A 21,576-nucleotide genomic window follows, 5' to 3' on the forward strand; every position below is an offset into this window, starting at 1 on the left:
GACCATTCCCTGCTCTCCTCTCAGTAGTTACAAATCCATAACATCCCTTTCAGAAAAAAAGGTTAGAACCTGTCAAGTTCCGCAGAGTGTTCCAGCCAAGAGGCCTGTTTGCAGCATATGGGGCGAAGGTCCTTTTTTTTTTGTAATGGCAAACTTGGCGGCAGCGGGGCTCCACGGTGGGTTCTCTCTTCCCCTCAAGACTCAGCGGGCTCAGGGGCCTGGCACTCTCAGGCAGGAGAGTGATCCGGCACTCTCAGGCAGGAGAGTGATCCGGCACTCTCAGGCAGGAGAGTGATCCGGCACTCTCAGGCAGGAGAGTGATCCGGCACTCTCAGGCAGGAGAGTGATCCGGCACTCTCAGGCAGGAGAGTGATCCGGCACTCTCAGGCAGAGTGATCCGGCACTCTCAGGCAGGAGAGTGATCCGGCACTCTCAGGCAGGAGTGATCCAGCACTCTCCTGTCTGAGAGTGCCCTTACTGCCAGCTGTGGCCGGAGGCTCACGAAACAAACTCAAACCTGAACCATCGGCTTACCAAATAAATCAGACTCCACATTTATTATCAAAAAGAAGAGAACTGGGGCAAGGAAGGCAGAAGCAAGGTGAACAGTTCAGGTCAGGCGGGTGCCAAGGGTGCCGACAGGTGCGGTTAGTTGGATTCCGGAACCCGTTATTTACTTAAAGGAAGAGACCATGAGTCTGGGTCCCTGGGGAGGCGTGGAGGAACACCTGGAGAAAGCCTCCCTCCTCCTTCCCCCCACTTCCTCCCCAATACCCCCAGGTCGGTCATCCGTCCCTGATGCCAGGCTTTAGGAGGAGGGGGAAAGAGAGTGAGGGAGAGGGTTGACCCTCACTCCCCCACATGTGTCCGCAAGTGGTACTTGAGGGACTGCTTGTAGCGGAAGCATTTGGCGCATTCCGTGCAGGGGTACGGCCGCTCGCCGGTGTGCGCCCGCTGGTGCTCGAGCAGGTGGTGCTTCTGGGTGAAATTCTTCCCGCACTCGGCACAGTGGTACGGCCGCTCCCCAGTGTGGATGCGTTGGTGTTCGAGGAGGTGGTGCTTCCGAATGAAGCCCTTGCCGCACTCGCCGCAGGCGTGGGGCCGCTCGCGGGTGTGGACGCGGTAGTGGTTGGTCAGCTTGGACTTCTCGCTGAAGGTCTTATCGCACTGGCTGCACTTGTAGGGCCGCTCCCCCGTGTGAGTCCGCTGGTGTCGCAAAAGGTGCGAGGGGCGGCTGAAGGCCTTGCCGCACTGCGGGCAGATGAAGGACAGCTCGCTCTTGCCAGCATGCACCCGCTGGTGCATGGCCAGGGAGATCTGCAGCCGGAAGCTCTTGCGGCACTCGTTGCAGGCGTAAGGCCGCTCACCCACGTGCGTGATCTGGTGCTTGCTCAGGCTGGACTTGTGGCTGAAGCTGCTCTCGCACTCGCTGCACTTGTAGGGCTTTCCGGGCGCTGGAGAGGGCCGGGGCTGCGGCTTGAGGCCGCGCTTGTCCGGGTAGGCCTGCCCTCGGCGGGGCGGAGGGGCCACGCCCCGGCGGGCGGTGTGGAGCCGCTGGTGCAGCAGGAACTGTTGCTTGATGCGGAAGCTGAGGTCGCAGGCGTGGCACTCGTAAGGGCCCTCCTTGAGATGGTTGCGCTGGTGGATGATGTAGTTGATGCGCAGCATGAAGCTCTTGCCGCACTCCGGGCAGACGTACGGCCGCTCGCGCGTCCGGTTCCGCTGCTGAAGGGTGACCGGCCGTGCCTCGGCGCTATTGTCCCTCTCGCACAGTGGGGCGCAGATCCCCACGCTGGCTCTGGCAGGCTTCGCGATCCGCTGGTCATCCCGCATGACTTCCACGTTGCAGTTTAACGAGCAGGGGGGCTCGGCCCGGGAAGAGAACAGCCCCCGTGGCTCTAAGCTGACGGGGTCTTCCTCCTCCTCTTCTTCCTCCTCTTCCTCCTCCTCCTCTTCCTCTTCTTCCTCCTCCTCTTCCTCCTCCTCCTCCATTTTGATCACAATGCCATCATCTTGGGGTGGGGAGAGAGAGAGAATAATACAGAGCATTACATACCTCTGTTGAGGACAGGGCGAAGAGTGAGGATAAAAACAGTCTCAACATTTCTCAGGAATGGTGAGCCCAGGAGCTGCAACCCTCTTCTAAATGCAGAAGTTCTGGGATTCTTCCCTGAAACAGACCCACTCCCTAGCTGTGCCCCTGCAGGCATTCCCTAGATCAGAATCAGTACCTGCTACCTGCTTTGGGGACTGCCAGGTTCCCTCCTCACCCCATCCCACAACAACAACAAGAACAACAACAGCAAAAAAGGAGTTCCTAAGGAGAGCAGGAGAGATGGACCCCTGGATAACGGGAGTACTCCTGCACCCTGAGATCGGCCACAGGTACAAATGGTCTCCCCAGCGCAGAGGAGCCTCTCCTGCCCAGGTGCCTGGCATCCCTCCCAACAGATGGCCAGCGAGAGCCGGAACATCCAGGGGAGATGCGCCGAGGGCCCAGAAGGCCTGGACTCTGGAGGCAGAGCACGGGAAAGCTCTTCTTGGAGGGGGGGGTGCCCTCGATACCTCTGGTCAGGATGCAAAAGGACAGCTTCCCCAGGCTGGTCTTAGGGCCCTGGAGCTGCTCTCTTGCAAAAGGTTCTCCAGCCCAGAGTCTCGGTCTGCAAGAGTGCCCAGAAAAGGGCCTCGTCGTCCCCTTCAGGGGGTGAGGGTAAGCGACGGCACACAGGATGGTGTGCACCCAGGCACCCTCTCACCCAAGCAAGAAGCCTCAGGAACGGGAGAAATGGGGAGCGCAGGGCGGATGGGCTGAAGCTCTGGCTATGCTCCGGCTGACACTCACCCGCGCAGCTGCCGTGCTGGACGGTGACCCTCTTGATCTCCCCGTAGTGCATGTCGTACTCGCCGGCTTCTTCCAGGTTGTTGGCCGCCAGGTTGCCCAGAGGGGTCGCCGCGCTGTACGGACTTCCGCAGGGGGCTTCTTGGTCCAAGCCCGGGAAATCCCCCTCTGAGCTCCCCGAGGTCTGATGCGGCTCCAGGTCTTCCGGGCAGTCGTCAGAATGGGGCTCCTCCGTTTTGATCACCACCCTTATGCCTGCTGCAGCGGGAAAGAGTCGGAAGAGAGAAGATGTGTTTTGCAGGAGCAGCCCCAGGCGTGGCAGCCGACCCCAACAAAACACGGTGCTTGAACGGGTCCCAATGAAAAGGAAACTCACTGGACTGCTCTTTCTGTCGCAGCACCCACGTCCGCCTTACCTTTGCTCTGCGTCTGTCCAAGAATTCATCACTGCGCATGAAAAACACCTTATTTATCTTATCTATCTATGTGTTTCATTCGTACATCCCTTTCCTCTGAACGAGGAGACCTTCAATGGCTATGCTGCCTTACTGGAGTCCCCGATAAAGATCACACTCCCTGGTTCATTCAGTTGGGCCCGATCACGGCACCAGGGGAAAAAAAGCTCACAAAAACAGAAAAGGTGAAACAAAACAGCCATCTCTCTTGTCACTTCGGCTTGCTGAAGGAATGATAAGGAATTTGAAGAAGGCCATTGAAAGGCAACTTTTAAAAGTAACTAGGAAAGTGACATGGTACACCAAAAAAAAAAAAAAAAGAACTGTGTTAATTACTTGTTCCACTACTTTGGAAACATAACGTTGTTGTACCCTTATTACCTCCCCCCCCCAAGAAGGAAGGAACTTCAAGTAAAGAAAGTGCATTCCTTGTAACCAGATACTGGCTACTTTCCTGAAGGATGTGCCCCCCCAGAACAGCTGGCCTCTGGAACTTCCTGGTGGCCGAAGGGGGCCCTCTTTACTTCCACCTGGCCAGACCCTTAAGGCTCCCTCCAAGACTCTAAAGAAGAGGCTCGCTACCTGCAAAAGATACCACTCAGATAAATCTGCTAGTTCTAAATGTCTTACAAGACATTTCCTTTTTATCTTTTGGAGCCATTGGCCAAGTAGGCAGGGGCTCCACAGAGTGATGTTTAATTCAGATTTGCCTGAGTCAATACTGAGAGGACTGTTTACCAGTCACTTGATAATCTGACTGGCAAACCGGCAGCCTAAACAGGACAGCACGGCCGGAAAAGGTGTGGCGACATGATCCAAGCAGCCCTTTTATCAATGGCACTGATGTGCCGGTTGTGTTCCCACTTGGAATTTGGGGATTATGTCTGTTATTCATGTATTTCCAATCCTGAGGATTGACTGCTAGAATTCTCTCTGTGTGGTGTGGCCCTTGAAGGTGGTGCTGAAGATTTAGTAAATTTAGAAAGCGACTGTGCACCCTGGAGGTGGACAGGCAGCCGGATCATCATAGAAAACCTATTTCAAAAAAGCGAAACAGATTGCATTGACCCACAAGGATAAAAGAAAACCCCAAATTCACAAACTGGCAAGAGGTTCATTAGAACAGAGGGTCAATGCACAAAATAGGCAACAAGCTCTTAATCAAACAGTAAAGAAAAACAGAAAACGCCAAAAAAACCTGGAGAGAATGGAGGAACGGAAATTCAAACTGCTTTCAGCTGCAGAGCAGACATGCAGCGCCATGCATTCCTGATCATCATCATCATCTTAGCACTGTAGAGCTTGAAGGGACCCTTCATGGCTCATGGGGGGGGCAGCTCCTCTCAAGAAGGCACAGTGGGAAATCAAACTCCCAGCCTCTGGCTCTGCGGCCAGGGGCCTCAACCACTGAGCAAGCGGGTGTGCGTGTGCGAACAGGGACAGGAGAGTGAGCACGAAACCCAATGCGAAAGCAGCTCAGACCAGACTAAGCCAAACCTCTCTTAAAATAAGTCAATTGCCTGTGCAGCAGACTTCCAGAATTGACTCACAATGCAAATCTTCCAGCGGTGGCAGCACCACCCTCTCTTCTTAGCACACACACACACAGACACAGACACAGACACACACACATGCACGATGCCAAGTGAATGTCACATACCTGCTGTGGGATCTGGAAGGCTGCCCTGCTCTTCTGAGTCCTGCTCGTCGCCAAGACAAGAGTCGGTCCCTGGCTCCGTCTGGGCTAAAACGCCGGGCTTCGATATTGCATAGTCTGTTAGAGGAAACGAATGGGGGTGTTGTGTTTTTTTGCATCACCAGGCACAATCTCTCCCCCCCTCCGCCCCAAGAAAAGCCCATTTCAAATAGGCTTCTGCATAAAGGGTTTACTGTCTGTCTGTCTGTCTGTCTGTCTCCTCCCTTCCTTCCTTCCTTCTAGATGAGGACAACTGGCAAGAGCTCTCCCTTTGGACGGGCTGGGTGTACCACCCCCAGCCGGTAGGACCCCCATAGCCCTCAGGAACTCTCAAAGGCCAGTTCTACCCAGCTAACATCTGGCAACCAGCACCAAGGTATCTGGTGGAAGGCTAAGCAGCTGTCTGCCCTTCCGGAATAAGGGAAGCAGCCACCAGCTTGTGTGAAGTGGAAACAGAGAAGAATGGTCACAGGTAAAGGATGGGGCCAGCCCTCCAGTGGGGCTCCTCTGTGAACAACAACAACAACAACAACAACAACAACAACAACAACAACAACAACAACAACAACAACAACAACAACAACAACAACAACAACAAGCCACCTAGAGTGGTCCATTGGGCCAAATAGGTGGGGTATAAATCAAATAAACTAAACTAAACTTAGCTAAATAATAAAAACAAAAATAATAAAAATAAATTATTATTGTTGTTTTGTTGTTGTTGTTGTTGTTGTTGTTGTTGTTATTGCTGCTGCACTCTATATCAGAACTTGGGGAGATGATGATTTGGGACCACATTTCCCAGAATTTCCCAGATAGCACTCCTAGCTCAGGGGTTCTGGGAGTTGTAGTCAAAACCTCATCTCCCCCCAGAGATCTGACGACAGCAAGAGCGGCTGGTGAAAACTTTGTCCCCATCAGGTCTTCTACCACTGACACAAACGGGGCTTCCCTCCTTCTCGTTTTCTCCTTTAAAAATTCATCCGAGATCAGGAAGCATTAGCTGCTGTAGACAGAGGACAAACCTCGCCTGCTTCTTGGGCTGGCCATTCCAGCCCGGAAAAGACCAGTCCAGAGAGTGGGGAAAGAGAGGGTGGGTGGGTGGTTTCGCCCCCCCAATTTCCCAAGTAAGGAGCCCACCGCCCACCATCCCAGATTCCAGAACAGCAATCACTTCAAAGAGATTAAGCTCATTGTCTGCATGGAGCAGGGGACCACCGAAGCCGACGAGCACCCACGCTGACCTGAAGGCCGGGAGAAACCGTACACACGGCTAGTCGAGGCACCCCGGTACGGTCTGCCCTAAACCCAACGGGTGGGGAAGGGCCCTCTCCCCCTCCCCCAGAAAGCACCCCCTGGACCCAGCCGGAGCCCCCCCCCGCGTTACCCAGCGAGATCAGCGACTCGTGGTTCCCCTTCATCAAGTTCTTGTAGAGCTCCTTCTGCCAGGCCTCCAGCTTCTCCCATTCCTTGTCGTTGAAGTAGACGGACACATCGTCAAAGGTCACCGGCACCTGGAACCCCAATAGGCACACGCTTAGCCACTCTGCCATCGCAGCAGCGGGCATGGGCTGACCCCCCCCCAGCTGAAACACGTCTTGCCCAGAACGGACCGCAATCTCTCGGCCTAAAGGGATCGGAACAGGTCTCCTGGTGACGTGTCCTTCTCAAGGAGGGCCCTTATGAATGCCGCCTTTCTCCCATTAAGGAACTCGAGACAGCTTACCATAGTTAAAATACAAGTAACATGCAACAGGATAATAAATATATAGTCACAAAACTATCAAAGGAGCATGTAAACAAACGGATGATGCAACCCCCCCCCCAAAAAATAACCTTTAGAGGCACATTTTTAAAAAGGTCTCCACGACCATCTAGCCTCTGATGCCTAGCATGACTGTCAAGAATAGATCTGATGCCACAACGTGGGAGCAGGGCGTGGCCATTTCATGGATGAGCTGCAATCTGGCCGAGGGGTGAAGGGGCCAGGCGAGATGACAACCGCGGGCAGCTCTCCCCCTCCGAAGGACGGTGCTGAGGCCTGGGGCTCGCTTGCCCCAAAGGCTCCATGACAGCTCTTCTCGGCAGATCTTCTCCTAAAATGGTCCCAGAATCCCATCCTACGTGGCCCGTGCCACACTCTCCTGAAGGTGGCTTATCCCCCCCCCCCAGGCATGCCGCGTATGATGGGCAGCCTGGATCCTCGAACAACTGAGAAGAAACCCCTCTCTCAACAACCTAGGCTACTGAATAAAGGATGTCAATGAAACCCTCATTTAAATCAGGCACCACTTGGTACCAGTGCTAGAAACATCCCATTTAACAGTGCAGAAATCCTACATCTAGGTAAACAACACATTCTTCTCTAAAACTAAAAGATAAAAAAAACACAATTGGAGTGATCAGAGATAAAACAGGAAAGAATTGTAGCCTAATGAAGAAAAAATGAATGATATTACAAGATTTTTACCAAAATTTATATAAAGGTAATAGTACATCAAAAGAAGATATAAAAAAGTATATTAAAGGAAATGTAAAGAGTAAACTATTAGAGAATGATAAAAGAGAATTAGAAAAAGAGATAAAGGATAAAGAGATTACAGAGATTTTTAACAAACTAAAAAATGGTAAAACTCCAGGCTTTGATGGTATGGGATCAGAATATTATAAAGCTTTTAAATCAATACTGATTCCCAAGTTAAAAATACTTTATAATGGAATATTGGAAGGAGAGAAGATACCAGATTCCTGGAAATATTCATTAACAACTCTTATTCTAAAACCCAATAAAGATTTAACAGACCCAAGTTCTTATAGACCTATTTCATTATTAAATCAAGATGCAAAGATATTTACTGCAACCTTAGCAAATAGAATGAATAAATGTATTACAAAATCTATTAAAGAGGATTAAAATGGGTTTTTAAAGGGAAGACAAATGGAAAATTTAACAAGGAGGGTTTTGAATATTATATACAATATAGAAAAAGATCAAAGGCAGGTATTTTATCAATAGATATTTTTAAGGCATTCGATTGTGTAGAATGGCCAATATTAAAGATCCTTTTAAAGGGTTAGGGTTTTGGAAATAAATTTAGGGAGGTAATAGACCAATTATATTTGGAGAACACTTCTGCAGTAATTGTTAATGATGGGATGACAGAGCAGACAGCTCTAGGCTAAGGCACCAGACAAGGTTGCCCTCTTTCTCCAGTTCTGTGTTGTTTGATAATTGAAATGTTAGCAAATGCAATAAGGAATGATGATTTAATTGAAGGTATGAGTGAAAATAATAAAATAAAGATTAATTTATTTGTTCTTGATTCCTTATTGACAGTGAAAAACCCATTAGAAAGTATAGATAGAATTAAAATTCATTTAGAAAAATTTGGAAAAATAACTGGATTACATGTAAATTGGCAAAAATCTGAAATAATGTTGTTTAATCATAACAAACTAGAACAAGAAAAGTTTGTTGGTAAATATGATTTCAAGATATGTAAATTGGTTGAATATTTAGGTATAGATTTAGTAAAAGATATTCAAAAAATAAAGGAACATTATAATAAAATAAAAGGAGATATTAAAAAGACCCTACAGGAATATACTAACTTAAAACTTTATTGGTTTGGAAGGATCGCACTGATAAAAATGATTCTACCAAAAATTAATTTTTTTATTTAGAATGTTACCAGTTAACAGAAGATTATTTTAAATTCTGGCAAGGAATGATTAATAAATGTTGTAAAGAAGGGAAGAGAGCCAGAATAAATAAAAAGTACTGGTATAAAACAAAAAATGAGGTATAGGCATACCAAATATAAAAAAAATTATTACTGTATTTGGCTAATCAGTTGAGGTTCATTGGGGAAATTATATATAACCCAGAAAGGTAAATTTGGTGGGAAATGGAATCATCAGAATTACAGGTGGATATTGAAAAACATCTATTGGTATGATTAAGAAATGTAAAATAAGCAAAATTAATAACATGTTTTTAAAGACTATGTTAAATGTCTGGTACAAGTATAGAAAGAATTTATGTCTGTTTAACTCTCCATTAGGATTAGTGACTGAAATAGAGAATTTGCCTGCCAATATGAAAGTTTATGCAGAATTATTTAAAGAAAAAGGTGATTAGATTAAATGACTGGTTGTATAAAATCAGATCGAAAGATCAAATGAAACAAATCCTTCAAAATAAGAATATATCATGGTTGAATTATATGCAATTAGAAAGATGGACTAATGAATGGGTAAAGAAGTATAATAAAGGTAGAGAATATACAAAGTATGAACAACTTCTATTATCATATGATATTCAGATGACTGATTGAGTAGAGGGTGCACTGAGTAAAATTTATAGATTCCTGCTTCATCTAGAAGAAGACTGAGAAAGAAAGATTGAAGATAGTGTGGGAACAAGACTTAGGGAAAAGAATAAATGACGAAGAATGGAGGAAGATGTGGAAAATGAGGGTTTTATGATTTATATCAATGAGAATAAGAGACTTTTTTTTCAAATTGTTTTAAGATGGCATTTGACACCAACAAAATTGGATAAAATTAATGCTAGTTATCTGAATGTCTGTTGGAAATGTGAGAAGGAAATTGGTACATACTTTCATATCTGGTGGGAATGCGAAAAAGTACAAAGATTTTGGAAACTAATCTTTAAAGAATGAAATGACATATTTGAAAAAGATGCAGAATTTAATCCTGAGACAGCTCTGTTATCAATATTTGAGAATGTGGAATATGATAAGATGACTAGAGACTTGATTACCAATTTATTAACAGCAGCCAGATTAATAATAGCTAGGAATTGGAAATCAAAGTCTGAATTTCGAATGCAAGAATGGTATAATGAAATATGGAACATTGCTATAAATAGTAAGTTAACTTGTAATTTAAAGGTTAAGAAAGGAGAGATGAAAAAGAATAATTTCAATGATCTATGGGGCAGATTTATTGAATATGTGTTAACAAGAGGAAAAGGGAAAGATCCAAATCAAGAATCAATGCAGTTCTAGAGAAGAGGACAATATAGGAAGAAGAAGAAGAAAGATGGAGGAAGAAGAGGGTTACTGCAAGAGGTCCCATCTGTGATGGTGGGGAACACAGTCAATTTGTATTTTGGTTTATGTCTTTTATGTTTATGCCTATGTTGTAGTATAAGAAAAAAAAATACAAGACAGGAGGGGAGCCTCAAAGCTGGATCAGAACCAAGGCTGGTGTGCCCCCATCCCCCTCTGCCTTTCCCCGGGGGCTCAGCAAATTTGCCAGCCCATCTCACAGACCCCAAGAAGCAGTCTGATTTCAGGCCACCTAAGCAGCCACTGCCATCATTTCTTGCCACGGTCGCTCAGGAAGACGGTAACAAGCTGAGATCATACCACTCAGTGCAACGCTAAGCCAGGATTTGGGTTACCTTGGGAGTTTCCCCTTTGGAGCCGGGGGGAAGCCTGAGGATCCAGAAGTTCCGGTTCTTGAGCAGGTTCTCCATGTTCTCCAGCCTCCTCTGGAGCAGCCCGTACTCCTGGATCAGGGTCCCCAGGGCCGCCCACTTGCTCTCCAGTTGGTTCCCGATTTCCACAGCCGTCTTTTCACAGTCTGTGATCTTCCTCTCGGCCGTGCCCGTCCTCCCTTCCAGATCCTGCAACCGTGTCGCATAGGAATCCACCTTCTTCTCCATTGCTTGGAAGGAGGCAATTAAGGTGAGAGAGATCTCCGCCGTCTGAGTTTCTCTTTCAAAGGTTTGGTCAGGGTCGGCAGAGAGCCGTGAAGAATCCAGTTCTGGCACCTGCCGACAGGGAGAGAGAAGGAAGACATGAAAGAGCTGCCCCAATGCCCTGCTCATGGTCTCACTCATGAGGACTTGCTCCTCGGAAGGCTGAAACAGTCCATAGTTAAAGGGCTTACACATGCATTAAGCCAACAACAAAACATTACTGTTGCTGGTGTTGTTGCCGCTGCTGATTAGGTTTGCATTTGTATCCCACTTTTGCAATGGTTTGGACAAGCCAGGATACTAAACCACCATTTGACATGGGTGTCGCATCCTGGGCTTCTCCCCAAACTGGTTAACACAGTTCCTCAGTTTGGACAAGACAGAAAGTCAAGGGTAACGGAAGCTGTTCTTCATGACTAATCAGCGAAGACACAAACGCATCGGGATGTACCCTCCCTCTGACTGGGAAGACCGAAAACAGCACAGAGTGTTCTGGATGTGACCATCCTGTCTCTTGAGGACTCCTGTCCTGGAGATGCATTCGAACCACAGCCGGTCACAAGCGGGTGTGCTGGTTAACCGTGACTTAAGAAGGGGACACAGAGCCTTTCCCCAACTCAGATCTTATCTCACTACACGGCCTTCAGCAAACCTCCACCTCCAACCACTCTTTCTGGAACATGGGTGACATAACCACACGACAAGACGAACAAAACATAGTCCCAGGATTACTGAGATCACTGAACCCATTTGAGTCCAGCATGCTCACAGCAGATTCCCCAATGGAAAGGTACACCCAGAGATGTCCCCGGCCTTAAAATGCTAGGAGAATCCCACTGGATTTCTGTGAATGGCTCCTGCTGTCAACCCTTTTGTGTGCATGGGGATGGCCCGACTGCAGGTTCCCTCACAAGAATGGTGGACACGCTTGCAACCGATGTATGCGTCTATCTATACCAACCGTTCTCAGCCACTAGGTAGGCCAGAATGCAAGCACACCCATGGACACAAAAAGGTTAGAGTTCATATGCGGGCAGGGAATGAATGAATGAATGAATGAACAAACAAACAAACCAACTAACCTTATTTACTACCCCTATTAGCACTATTCTGGGTGGTTTTCATAAAACCAGCAAGCAAGCAATAAGTAAGTAAATAATAAGGAAGCACAGCAGCTCGGTTCTTGTCCTGAGGAACACACCAGAGCCTGGAAGCCCTTCTTCTTTGGGAGGATTACTACAACTCCCAGAATCCCTCTGGATAGGATCGCTGTAGTCCACAATGTGGTTTTCATGCCAGATGGCCATTGTTTGCTAGTCGGCTTCTGGAGTCGGTTTAAAGGGACAGGATTCGCCTACACAGCTGGCGCCACTCAGGGAAAGGCGACCAGAAGGGAAGTGGCTGCTCCTTCCACACCCTCCAGACCAACCTCCTCACCCGGTCTAATTGCCAGGGGAGGCGGCCTCCCTGTCCCGGCCGTCTCCCATGGATTTCCGTTGGGCAGCCAAGACCAAAGGCGGGCATCACCCTCCGCACAGGCCTGTTTCAAGCACACATGGAAAGCACCGACCAGAGCATCCTGGCCATGGCAGCCAACCTGGGACAGATCCAGGGAAGACCAGTGAGGGTCACTTCCAGTATCAGAAGCTGCCTCTACATAGACCCATGACTGGAGGGGTGGGGGAGGGCTGCAAGCTGCCCTTCTGCCCCACTGGCGGGCTTTGGGGTTACTGGCTGGCCCCCGTGGGAGCAGCACGCTGAGCAACCAAGGCCCCTTTGGGCCTGATCCAGCACCACAGCTCTCCTCAGGTCCTGATATCTTTTCATCCCGACCCTTCCCCAGCTGGGAGTGGCCTGAACGCGGTTGAAATGTCATCCGATGGTGTGTGCTTATATTGATTTCACTTATCGTTCTACTCTGGCTCGGGATCTGTACGAAGGAGAAATGGCACCGAAAATCATCATCCTCAGACCTAAGCATGGACAGATCACACACACACACACACCGCAAAGTTGCATTTAGCTGACAGTTCTGGCAGAAAGTCCCAGGCCCCCTGGCCCGACCAGCAGGGCGCAAGAGGGCCGAGGGCCTCCCCATGTTTAATCAGTGGCACTTAGTGGGCAGAGAGAGGAGAGCGACCCAGTTTGGCTCCGATGGCTGGGGGGGGGGCAGACAGTCTACAAGGCCAGGCTGGCTGGAGGATCCTGGGAGTTGTAGTTTTAAAAAAGAGGAACCTTTCCAAGCGTTGCTCCAGAGGCAGGAGGTCTGCAGGAGCTCAGGAAGCCCTGTTTGAGACCAAGGCTTTTTTTTAAAAGAGAAGGAGAAAAGGAAGAGAAAAAAGAATGGAACATAACTGAACGAGCAAAATTATTCACTGAAGCTGTCAATCTCAATAACCAGCTCTGATTGACTTGTTCCCAGAACTGGTTTTTATTTTTTTCGTGGTGGGGAAACTGCTATTTAAATTATTGGCATTACAGTATCTTCTTTTAAAATGGCTTGGAACCTTTTACAGAAGGCCAACAGACCAACCCAGCGACTGAAGAATAAAAGAAAGAAATGCAATTGGACCTTTCGTCAAAAGGCTGCAAAGCCTCGCTGTAATTTAACATCTCATTACACTTCCCGACCTAAAGTTAATGCCGTTGACAACAGTGGCCTAGACAACCAAGACACAGCTCAGAACCAGTTTCCCCCCCCCCAAAAAAAAATGCCTTGAAAAGCAGAGCAGGTCAGAGCAGTTAATTTCAAGGTTTTATCTCCTGACTTGCAAGGAAAGGCCAAAGAAAGCCACCAAGAGAGGCCAGGGAGACCAACTTTCCTGGAAATCACACCAAGGGACCCCAGGGGTTCTCAAGCGGGGGGGGGACACCTACACGAAGGCGTCAGTCCGGATTGGAGCAGAGGGTCTTCCTAACACTTCCGAAGAATCCCCTTCCTCTCCCATTCCCATGCCCCTCCCGTACAGGTGACATGCCCTCCTCTGCCAGAACTGATCCTCCCTCGGTGACCTTTTGATATGCTGGGTGGGGGCCCCACGCCGGTGGACCCTCTCCTACATCTCTTCCTGCTCCCCGGCTCAGCCCAGCCACCAGCTGGCCATAAGCAATGAAATGCAACAGCCAAATGTTTGCAGAGAGGTCAATGTCCCTTCCTCTTTGGGCTTTTTGTCTCTATTATGGAGACATTGGCAGAGCGTCTCCGGGGCAAGACAGACAGAAGGCTGAGACCTAAGCACACACCAGTATTCCCTGTAATTCTGAGAATTTAAAACCCTATAACGCAAAGAATGAAACCCGTTTGCCCCACCTCACCTGTTGGTTCTCTCCCTTGCATTGGGCTCGGATGCTTGAAAAACCCCCCCACTTCCCCGCCAGAGGTTCAGACTCAGGCCAAAGAAGATCCACTGAAGGGGAAGAGGCCTCTCCCAGTTTTGGGACTGGTGGTGGTGGTGGTGCTTACGGGTTTGTTAATTAAGCCACCAAGAATGGCCCAAAAGAGAACAAAAATCCCATCAGAAATCTGCATGATTGGAGAGATAGTGGGACCGGGGGGGGGGTGTTGTAGGGGTGTGTCTGTGTTATCCTCAGGCTCTCCCTCCTTCTGTCCCCAGCCCACTTACACTTCCAGTTTCTCCGGGGTCACCGAGAACCGCCCTTTATGACTAGCAACACTGGCCGCTTCTAGAGAAGGCCGCAATGGCCCCGTCACCTTTTCATGGATTTTTTCACAACACCTGGACAAGATTCTTTTCCCTCGACAGCCCATCCTCGTCCTGCTAAGAGAGAAGAAGCGGCACAGTGGCAGGAGAGCATCTACTCTGAAGCACCTTTGGAATCACAGAGGTCAAGAGGTCCACGCGTCCCTTGACCGTCCTGCAACCTAATTCCCTACTGGTGCCCGAGACCCGCAGGAAAACCTGCCAAGGGTTGTGCTGTGGAACCGCCGGCACCGTGAACACCCTCCGCCCGGCCTCTTGCCAAAGTCCCCTTGCTTAACTTTGGAACTAGCCCATTCGTTCGGAGCCTCCCCTCGGAGGCAAAGACAAAACAAATGTTCCCTCACCATCCGTGTCTGTGAATGTCAACCTTTGGCCCTCCAAATATTGTGGACTTCAGCTCCCACAATCCCTGGCCTTTGGTTCCTGTAGTCCAAAACCTCTCACAGCCAGAGGTTTTTTTAAAAAAAATACTACCTCAAATAATATAACATTTAAAAATATCTGAAGATGGCCCAGTGGTTTAAGCATCCGGGCTGTAGAGGCAGAGGTTGGGGGTTCAATTCCCCCCCCCAATCTGGGCCTCCTTGAGAGGGGCTGGACCCGATGATCCCACAGGGTCCCTTCCAGCTCGGCTGTTCAAAGATGAGGATGATGAGGATGGCTAGGACGTCACCTAGGGTGAGGGCCAGGGAACGGGTGGGCTTCCAGACATCCTTGGCTTCAGCATGGCCAACAATGGAAGATGATGGTACGGGTACACCTGGGGGAGGGGGCAATGGGAGCGCAGGTTCCCACACCTGCATAAGAGCCTCTCTTCTCCAGCGGAACGTGGTTCCGCGTTCTTCCCGGGACTTCCTCTGGAACGCCGCTCAGGGCAGTCTTCACCCCTTTCCTCTGGTCTGGCTTCTCAGTATTCAAGGGCAGGGCCTGGGTTTGGACACCCCGATCCAGGTGAGGCCTGACCCAAGCAGGCCATCATGAGCCCCTGGTCCTTGAAGCCATCCTTCCGGAGAACCTTCCGGGTGATGGATGAGCCTTCTGCCTACGACCCTGTGCAGGCCCAGAGCTTTATATACATGAAAATCAGAGACCAATACAGGAGCTGCAAAATCACCTGTCCACCCCCTTGCCTCTGGCCTGCTCAGAGATGCATCACCCCCCCACCCCATGGCAATATCCTCATAAACGGGTAAGGGGAGGGAACGATCGAGGAGGTTTGCTACGTATGCCGGGCCTGGATTGTGGCGGCACTCTCCCTGCGGTCAAGCCGGCCGACAGGACCAGCCACGGCCCCTGTCGCTCCCCCACACACACACTGCAGCAGCGCGCCAGGGCCCTTCTCTTTCTTCCTGACGTGCCTCCATTTGAGGTTCAAGGACCCCAAGGTGGGGGGTGGGGGTGGGGGGCAGAGAGGGCTAGGCTTGCCATTGCCAACACAAGAGACCCTTGAATCCCCTCCTCTCGTTTCTGTCGCCAAACCAAAAACCGATGAACGGATCGGGATCGGAGCCGGAGAGATGAAAACAAGCTATTATTAACCCCTGGCGCTCCCTCCGTCTCTCCCAGTGGCTACCCCCCCCCCCCGGGCAGGGCAAAACCTGAAGCCCAAGGAGGGAAGGTTGGTTTCCAAGGCTGGCAAAAAGAGAGAGAGAGAGAGAGAGAGAGGATGATGACCGGGGGAAATAAGGAGGCTCGGAGGAGGTACAACGACCAGCCGGTCTCAAGCCTGCTTGTTTCTCCTCCTGACAGGCTGGCTGGGAAGGGAGGAGGAGGAGGAAGAAGAAGAGAGATTAAGCCCCGGTGGGGGGGGGTGGGGGGGTGGACGACGCCGGAGAGCAGCAGCAGCAGTGGGCGGGGGGGCGCAGAGGCCGAGAGAGAGTCGTCGTCCCCCCCCCCCCGGGCCGGCCTGGTCCCCTCCGGCCAAGGATCAGCACCACCGCCTGGCTGGAGAGAGACGGGCCGGAGTTTGTGGGGGGGGGGGGGCGGACAGAGGCGGGGGGGGATAAAGAGACCCGGCCTTCCGAGGGGGGGGAGCGTGTGGGGGGGCCAGCAGCCCCCTCAGGAAAGGAGCTCTCCCCCCCTCTCTCCCACCCCCCCCCACCCCCCCCGGTGTCAGGCAGGGCTGCGAACAAAGCCCGGTGTCAACAAACGCTCTCCGCCCGTCCCTCAGCGCCTGAGCCCGCCCGCCCGCCGGCCCTCTTCTCTCTCGCTCTCTGTGAGGCGCAGGCCGGGAAGGGCCACCGGGGGGGGGCGCGTCTCTCTCTCTCTCTCTCTCTCTCTCTCTCTGCCCCCCCCGGGATAGCAGGACTGGCGGGCGGCGGCGGGGGGGGGGGAAGAAGAGTCCCAGCAGGGAGCCCTGAAGCCCCCGACCTGAGCCACCAGCCCTTTTCTTGGGGGGGGGCAGCTGGGCCCCTTCCTCGCTCACTCGCTCGCTCGCCTGCCCCCCCCTCGCCTCCTCCTCCTCCTCCTTCCCCCCCCCCAGGACTGCCGCAAGCAGCAGCAGCAGCAACAGCAGCAGCAGAAGCCGCCTTTTGACAGGCAGCCCCCGGGAGAGCCCCCCCCCGAGCCCTGCAGGGCCGCCCCCCCGCACAAAAAGGCAACCCCCCCCCACACACGCATATACATAGGCACACCACACACACACACACACACACACACACATTGACCCCCCCCCGGGACCCCATCGCAGGGACCCCGGCCCACCCCCACCCCCCACGCCGCCACCCCACCCCCGAGGGAGAGCCCCCCACCCCACGCCCAAGCAGCCCCCCCTCCAGGCACCCCCTCCTCCCCCTCCCTCCCTCCTGTCAAGCCCCCCCCCGGACAGGCCAGGCCAGGCCAGGGTCCTCCTCCCCCTCCTCCTCCTCCTCCTGCCCCCCCCGCTCACCTGGCCGGGCGCCCCCCCCCTCCATGGTCCTTTGTTGCCCCCCCCTCCCTCCGCCGGGGGCCGCCGCCGCCGCCGCAACGAGCCTCCTTCCAGCCGGGCCGGGCCGGGAGCGGACGAGCAAGCGAGCGAGCGAACCAACGAAGGAACCAGGCAGGCAGGCAGGCGGGCAGGGAGGCAGGCAGGGAAGGAGAGAGCGCCGCTGGGTCCGCCCGCCCGCCGGTTCCGGCCAGGAGGGGCGGAGGGAGGGAGGGAGGGAGCGCGCGCTGCCAGCCCCCCCCCCCCACGTCCGTCCGTCAGTCGGCCGGCCGGCCAGTCCCAGCGCCGCTCGGCTGCGCTAGGGGGCGCGCATGCGCACACGGGCCCGCGCCGGGCTGCCCAGGCCGCTCGACTTGCTGCTGCTGCTGCTGCGGCGGCGTCCCTGCCCTGGCCCATAGAGGTAGGGAGCACGAGGCGGAAGGCGGCGTCCTCACTTCCGGTTCCCGTGCGCCCAGGAGGGGAAGCCGAGAACCCGGAAGGGGTTCATTCATTCATGCCTTGATGCCGTCCCGGGACGCCTGTTTGGCTTTGGAGGCGGAACCTCGAGGGTCCTTGCAAGATCCAGGCACGAGAAGGCTGCGACTGGGAAGGGTTGAAGACGTTTCCCTTTTTCATGAGCTCAGTTTCCACTTTCTTTGGTTTTTCACCCTAATAGGTTTTTTTTTAAATCTCCTTTGAATCCTACTACTAGTCCACATCCTGCTGATTTGAAAAACATGCACGCTTTTTTTTTGTGGGGGGGCCTTTGGTGTTCACCGCCTGGAGTGCTTTTATTTGTGGATTCCTTTTAAAATATCTTTTACCCCGCCTTTCTCCTTCAAAAGGGACGCAAGGCGCCTGCGTCGTTAAAAGACAATATTTAAAGGAAGAAAGGAACGCGTAGGCAAAGGTGGCTAACGTCGTTCAAAACAAGTTGTTGTTGTTGTTTAGTCGTTTAGTCGTGTCCGACTCTTCGTGACCCCTTTATGGACCAGAGCACGCCAGGCCCTCCTGTCTGCCACTGCCTCTCCTGGAGTTGAGTCAAAGTCATGCTGGTCGCTTCAATGACACTGCCCAGCCACACACTTTCCCAACATCAGTGTTGAGGCTAAAAAGAGTAAGTGTGCAAATACTAAGCAGGATCAAGCAAGTAATGCTCAAAGAAATGGTCAACATAAGCAACATATTCATTGCACGCGCGCACACACACACACACACACACACACACACACACACACACACACACACACACACACACACACACACACACACACACACACACACACACACACACGGACAGCCATTCACTTAGAGAAATCCCACCTGGGAGAAAGGCAGAATATAAATACAGTTAAAAAAATAAATAAATAGAGGGAATTTATGGGTCACTGGAGTCCAAGGCCAAGGTCATCTGTGTTAGGAGATGTCTGGTTTCTACCATCCACATCACCTCTCCCCAATTACTGTCTATAGATGTGAAACCTGGACAGTGAAGGAAGCCGGGGGGGGGGGAGAGAAAAGTGAATACCTTGAAAATATAGTGCCAGAGGAGCTTTGCAGATACATCTCACAGAAAGACGAACAAGTGAGTCCTAGAGTAAATCCAGCCTGAATTCGTTTTACTTTGGGCCTATCATGAGAAGATAAGATGTGCTGGAATAAGAGACTGCAGCAGGAAAAAAGGAAGACAACATGGATTCACTCCTTTAAAAGAAGCACAGAGAACTGAGCAGGGGGTCCCCGTGTATCGGATGCAATTTGACAGCACGCACCAGAAATAGTATTTCCAATTATTTCCATGGCACTCCTAAAATATGCTGAAATTTCTCCTAAGATATGCCAGAAGGGATAATAGTGCTACATAGGAAAAGTTGAACGAAGCAGGAGAACAGAAACACCAGAGAAGGAGACGGATTCATTTCATAAAGGATCAACCTTGAGTTTGCAAGAGCTAAGTAGGGCTTGTGGGGGGGGGGGGCACAATATTTGTAGGGTTGATTTTGTAGCATATAGCAACATAACAGCAGTAAAAAACATATTATTAAATAGATCGTTAAACAAATTAATTTTTTTATAAAGCTCAGCAGCAACAAGACAACAAGAAGAATAGAACCTAACGCTCTTAAAGCATCTTCTTGGACCTTAAAGGCTAGCCTGGTGCAGATGGGCTGAAGGGGAAGGAAAAAAGTCAAAAAAGGCAACCTGGGGATGCTTATCTTTAACCAGCTGCCTCTGAGAGAAGACAAGAGCCTCGTTTTTTGCATAGACAAGCAGATTCACCCAGGTGTGGCGAGATAAAACTCCAGGGCAGGGCAGGCATCATCCCCCTCAACCACCACACCCCTCTTTTTGTTTGCTGAATGGCCTCTGTTTGAACAAGGAGTTTTCACGCAGATACCCCTGGTCTCTTTTGTACTGCTGTTACCATCCTCACTCTCATCTTCAGATCATCTTTAGTCAGTTCCTTCCTACTTGGATTTTAAAAGAAGCTTTTTTTTCCATAGGGACCCCTGGGCGGATCTGCTGATCAGTGCTAAGAAGATGACGCTCTTGAAACAGGACTTGCTAAATGCTTCTTGTGCTTGTGCTTTTCCATTCCCCTCCGTCTGACTTCTTCCCAGTCATGGGCCAATGATCAATATCTCCCTATCTGATGAAATGTGGGCTGCCCTTTGCAAAAATAAAAAAAAAATCTGATGCTCCTGGCTGGAAGAAAGTTTTCCAGCTCTGGAAAACTTTTAAAAGCACACACCCTAAAACAAGGATAAGTCAGTTATTTTAATTGGTATTAATTCATTGATAATAACGATTTGTATCATTATTTATTTGCTTATTATGAGTAATTCATTGAGACTATTTTGGAGCCTCTCTCGTTCGTCCATCGCCTTTTTGTCCCACTAGGCTCCAGAAAATACAGTATTAGAGTACAATTATTGCAGGAAAAAAGTTTGGTGTGTAAAGAAAAGATTGGAAACCTTCTCTAAAAGCGTTTTTCAAAGCCAGATCCAGCGCTAGGGCGCACAAGCCAGTGGCAGACTCCGCCCGGCAGAGGGCGCTGCGGGAAGGCCAGCGAGCGACCCGCCAGACGCAGCGCCTGAACAGAACCGCAGGGGTCGTTCTTTCCGCAAGCATCTATGGGCCAAGACCTCCTTTACGCCAGTTGTTTTCCTTCCAGCCGCCCGCGTTCAAAGGGAAACCGGAAGCGTCAAAGTCCTTGACCCCTTCTCTCCCTTCGGGGGCTACCTCTATGGTCGGGAAAAGCCGAGAGGCCGAAAAGCGCAAGGAGAGGCGGCGGGCTTTCTCAGCAGCGGCCCCTGCAGGGCGGAGGACGAATTTCAAGGACGAGGGCGCATTCCCTTTCCGTCGGTCCGGCTGCAGAACGAGCAGAGGCTGGGCGCGCGGGGCCAAGGCGCAGGCTGCACCCAAAGCAGGGCCGGCTCCATGTCCTCATTTCTTTTTCTTTTTTTGCTTCCGCGGAGAGTCCAGGCGTGCCTTGATCCAGGACCCACTTATGTCTTCTTTTCTTGAAGTGATAGTCACAGACACAGACCCCATCCTTCCAGGTTGCAAGCCAAAAAAAAAAAGCAGCAAAAAGCAGCTGCTGGTGTTGCAATAGGCAGACCACCCTGGCGACCCCTGCTGGAGAGCTGGGATGGTTGGAGGGCAGGAGCTGGGGGCCAAGGAGGAGGAGGAGGAGGAGGGCCCAGCTGGGCCCTTCCCAAAGGGGGGGGGCATCCCTTAAGATGCCGCAGGAGAACTCTCCTTTGCTGGAAGGGGGCAAACGGATGCGCCCTGTTGGCTCTCCATAGGTGGAGTGTGCACAGAATGGGAAAGTTCCTTTTCCCCCTCCCCCAATTTTTTTGGGGGGAGGGGCAAAGACCTCCCAGAACCCCCCATTCAAACATGAGTTTCAAAGTCATGCTGCAGCCGAGCTTGAAAAGTGACTCCCAGCAGACTCTGTTCCTGGACAGGTGTGGCGGTGGGGAGGGGATTCCCTCAGAGCCCCCCTCCCCGGGCAAGAAGCCCTGATTTGGATGCAACTCCACGTCCAAACCTTTGCCCGCAATAAAACGTGCCCGAGTAAAAGATGGAAGGCCTCGCCTGCTTGTTCCCGAGCAGGGAGCTTTACTTCCAGAGAGAAACTTTCGGTGGGACTTTTCACCTACAGACCGAGTGGAATAGTCTCCTTTCCCACCTATTTCTGTTGCACAAGTAAAACTGCCCGGCAACT

At 51.2% G+C, this 21,576-nt stretch overlaps 1 protein-coding gene across 3 annotated transcripts; it reads right to left on the minus strand.

Moving 5' to 3' along the window:
* Positions 1-530: 530 nt before the first annotated feature.
* On the minus strand, positions 531-15,541 carry LOC140708023 (zinc finger protein 777). 3 transcript variants are annotated; one of them, XM_073002690.2, is made up of 6 exons: positions 14,459-15,541; positions 10,422-10,793; positions 6,378-6,504; positions 4,955-5,068; positions 2,843-3,097; positions 531-2,012 (listed from the first exon to the last, which is right to left on the minus strand). In XM_073002690.2, exons 2-6 carry the CDS (start codon positions 10,683-10,685, stop codon positions 850-852), a joined length of 1,923 nt encoding a protein of 640 aa, XP_072858791.2. In that variant the 5' UTR covers positions 10,686-10,793; positions 14,459-15,541; the 3' UTR covers positions 531-849. The 3 variants fall into 3 exon arrangements, with proteins under 3 accessions (XP_072858791.2, XP_072858792.2, XP_072858789.2); XM_073002691.2 differs by lacking the exon at positions 14,459-15,541 and adding an exon at positions 14,345-14,433; XM_073002688.2 differs by lacking the exon at positions 14,459-15,541 and having other exon boundaries at positions 10,422-12,245.
* Positions 15,542-21,576: the final 6,035 nt, after the last annotated feature.

This window comes from Pogona vitticeps, chromosome 6 (genome assembly GCF_051106095.1).
Source record: "Pogona vitticeps strain Pit_001003342236 chromosome 6, PviZW2.1, whole genome shotgun sequence".
Classification (NCBI taxonomy): Eukaryota; Metazoa; Chordata; class Lepidosauria; order Squamata; family Agamidae; genus Pogona; species Pogona vitticeps.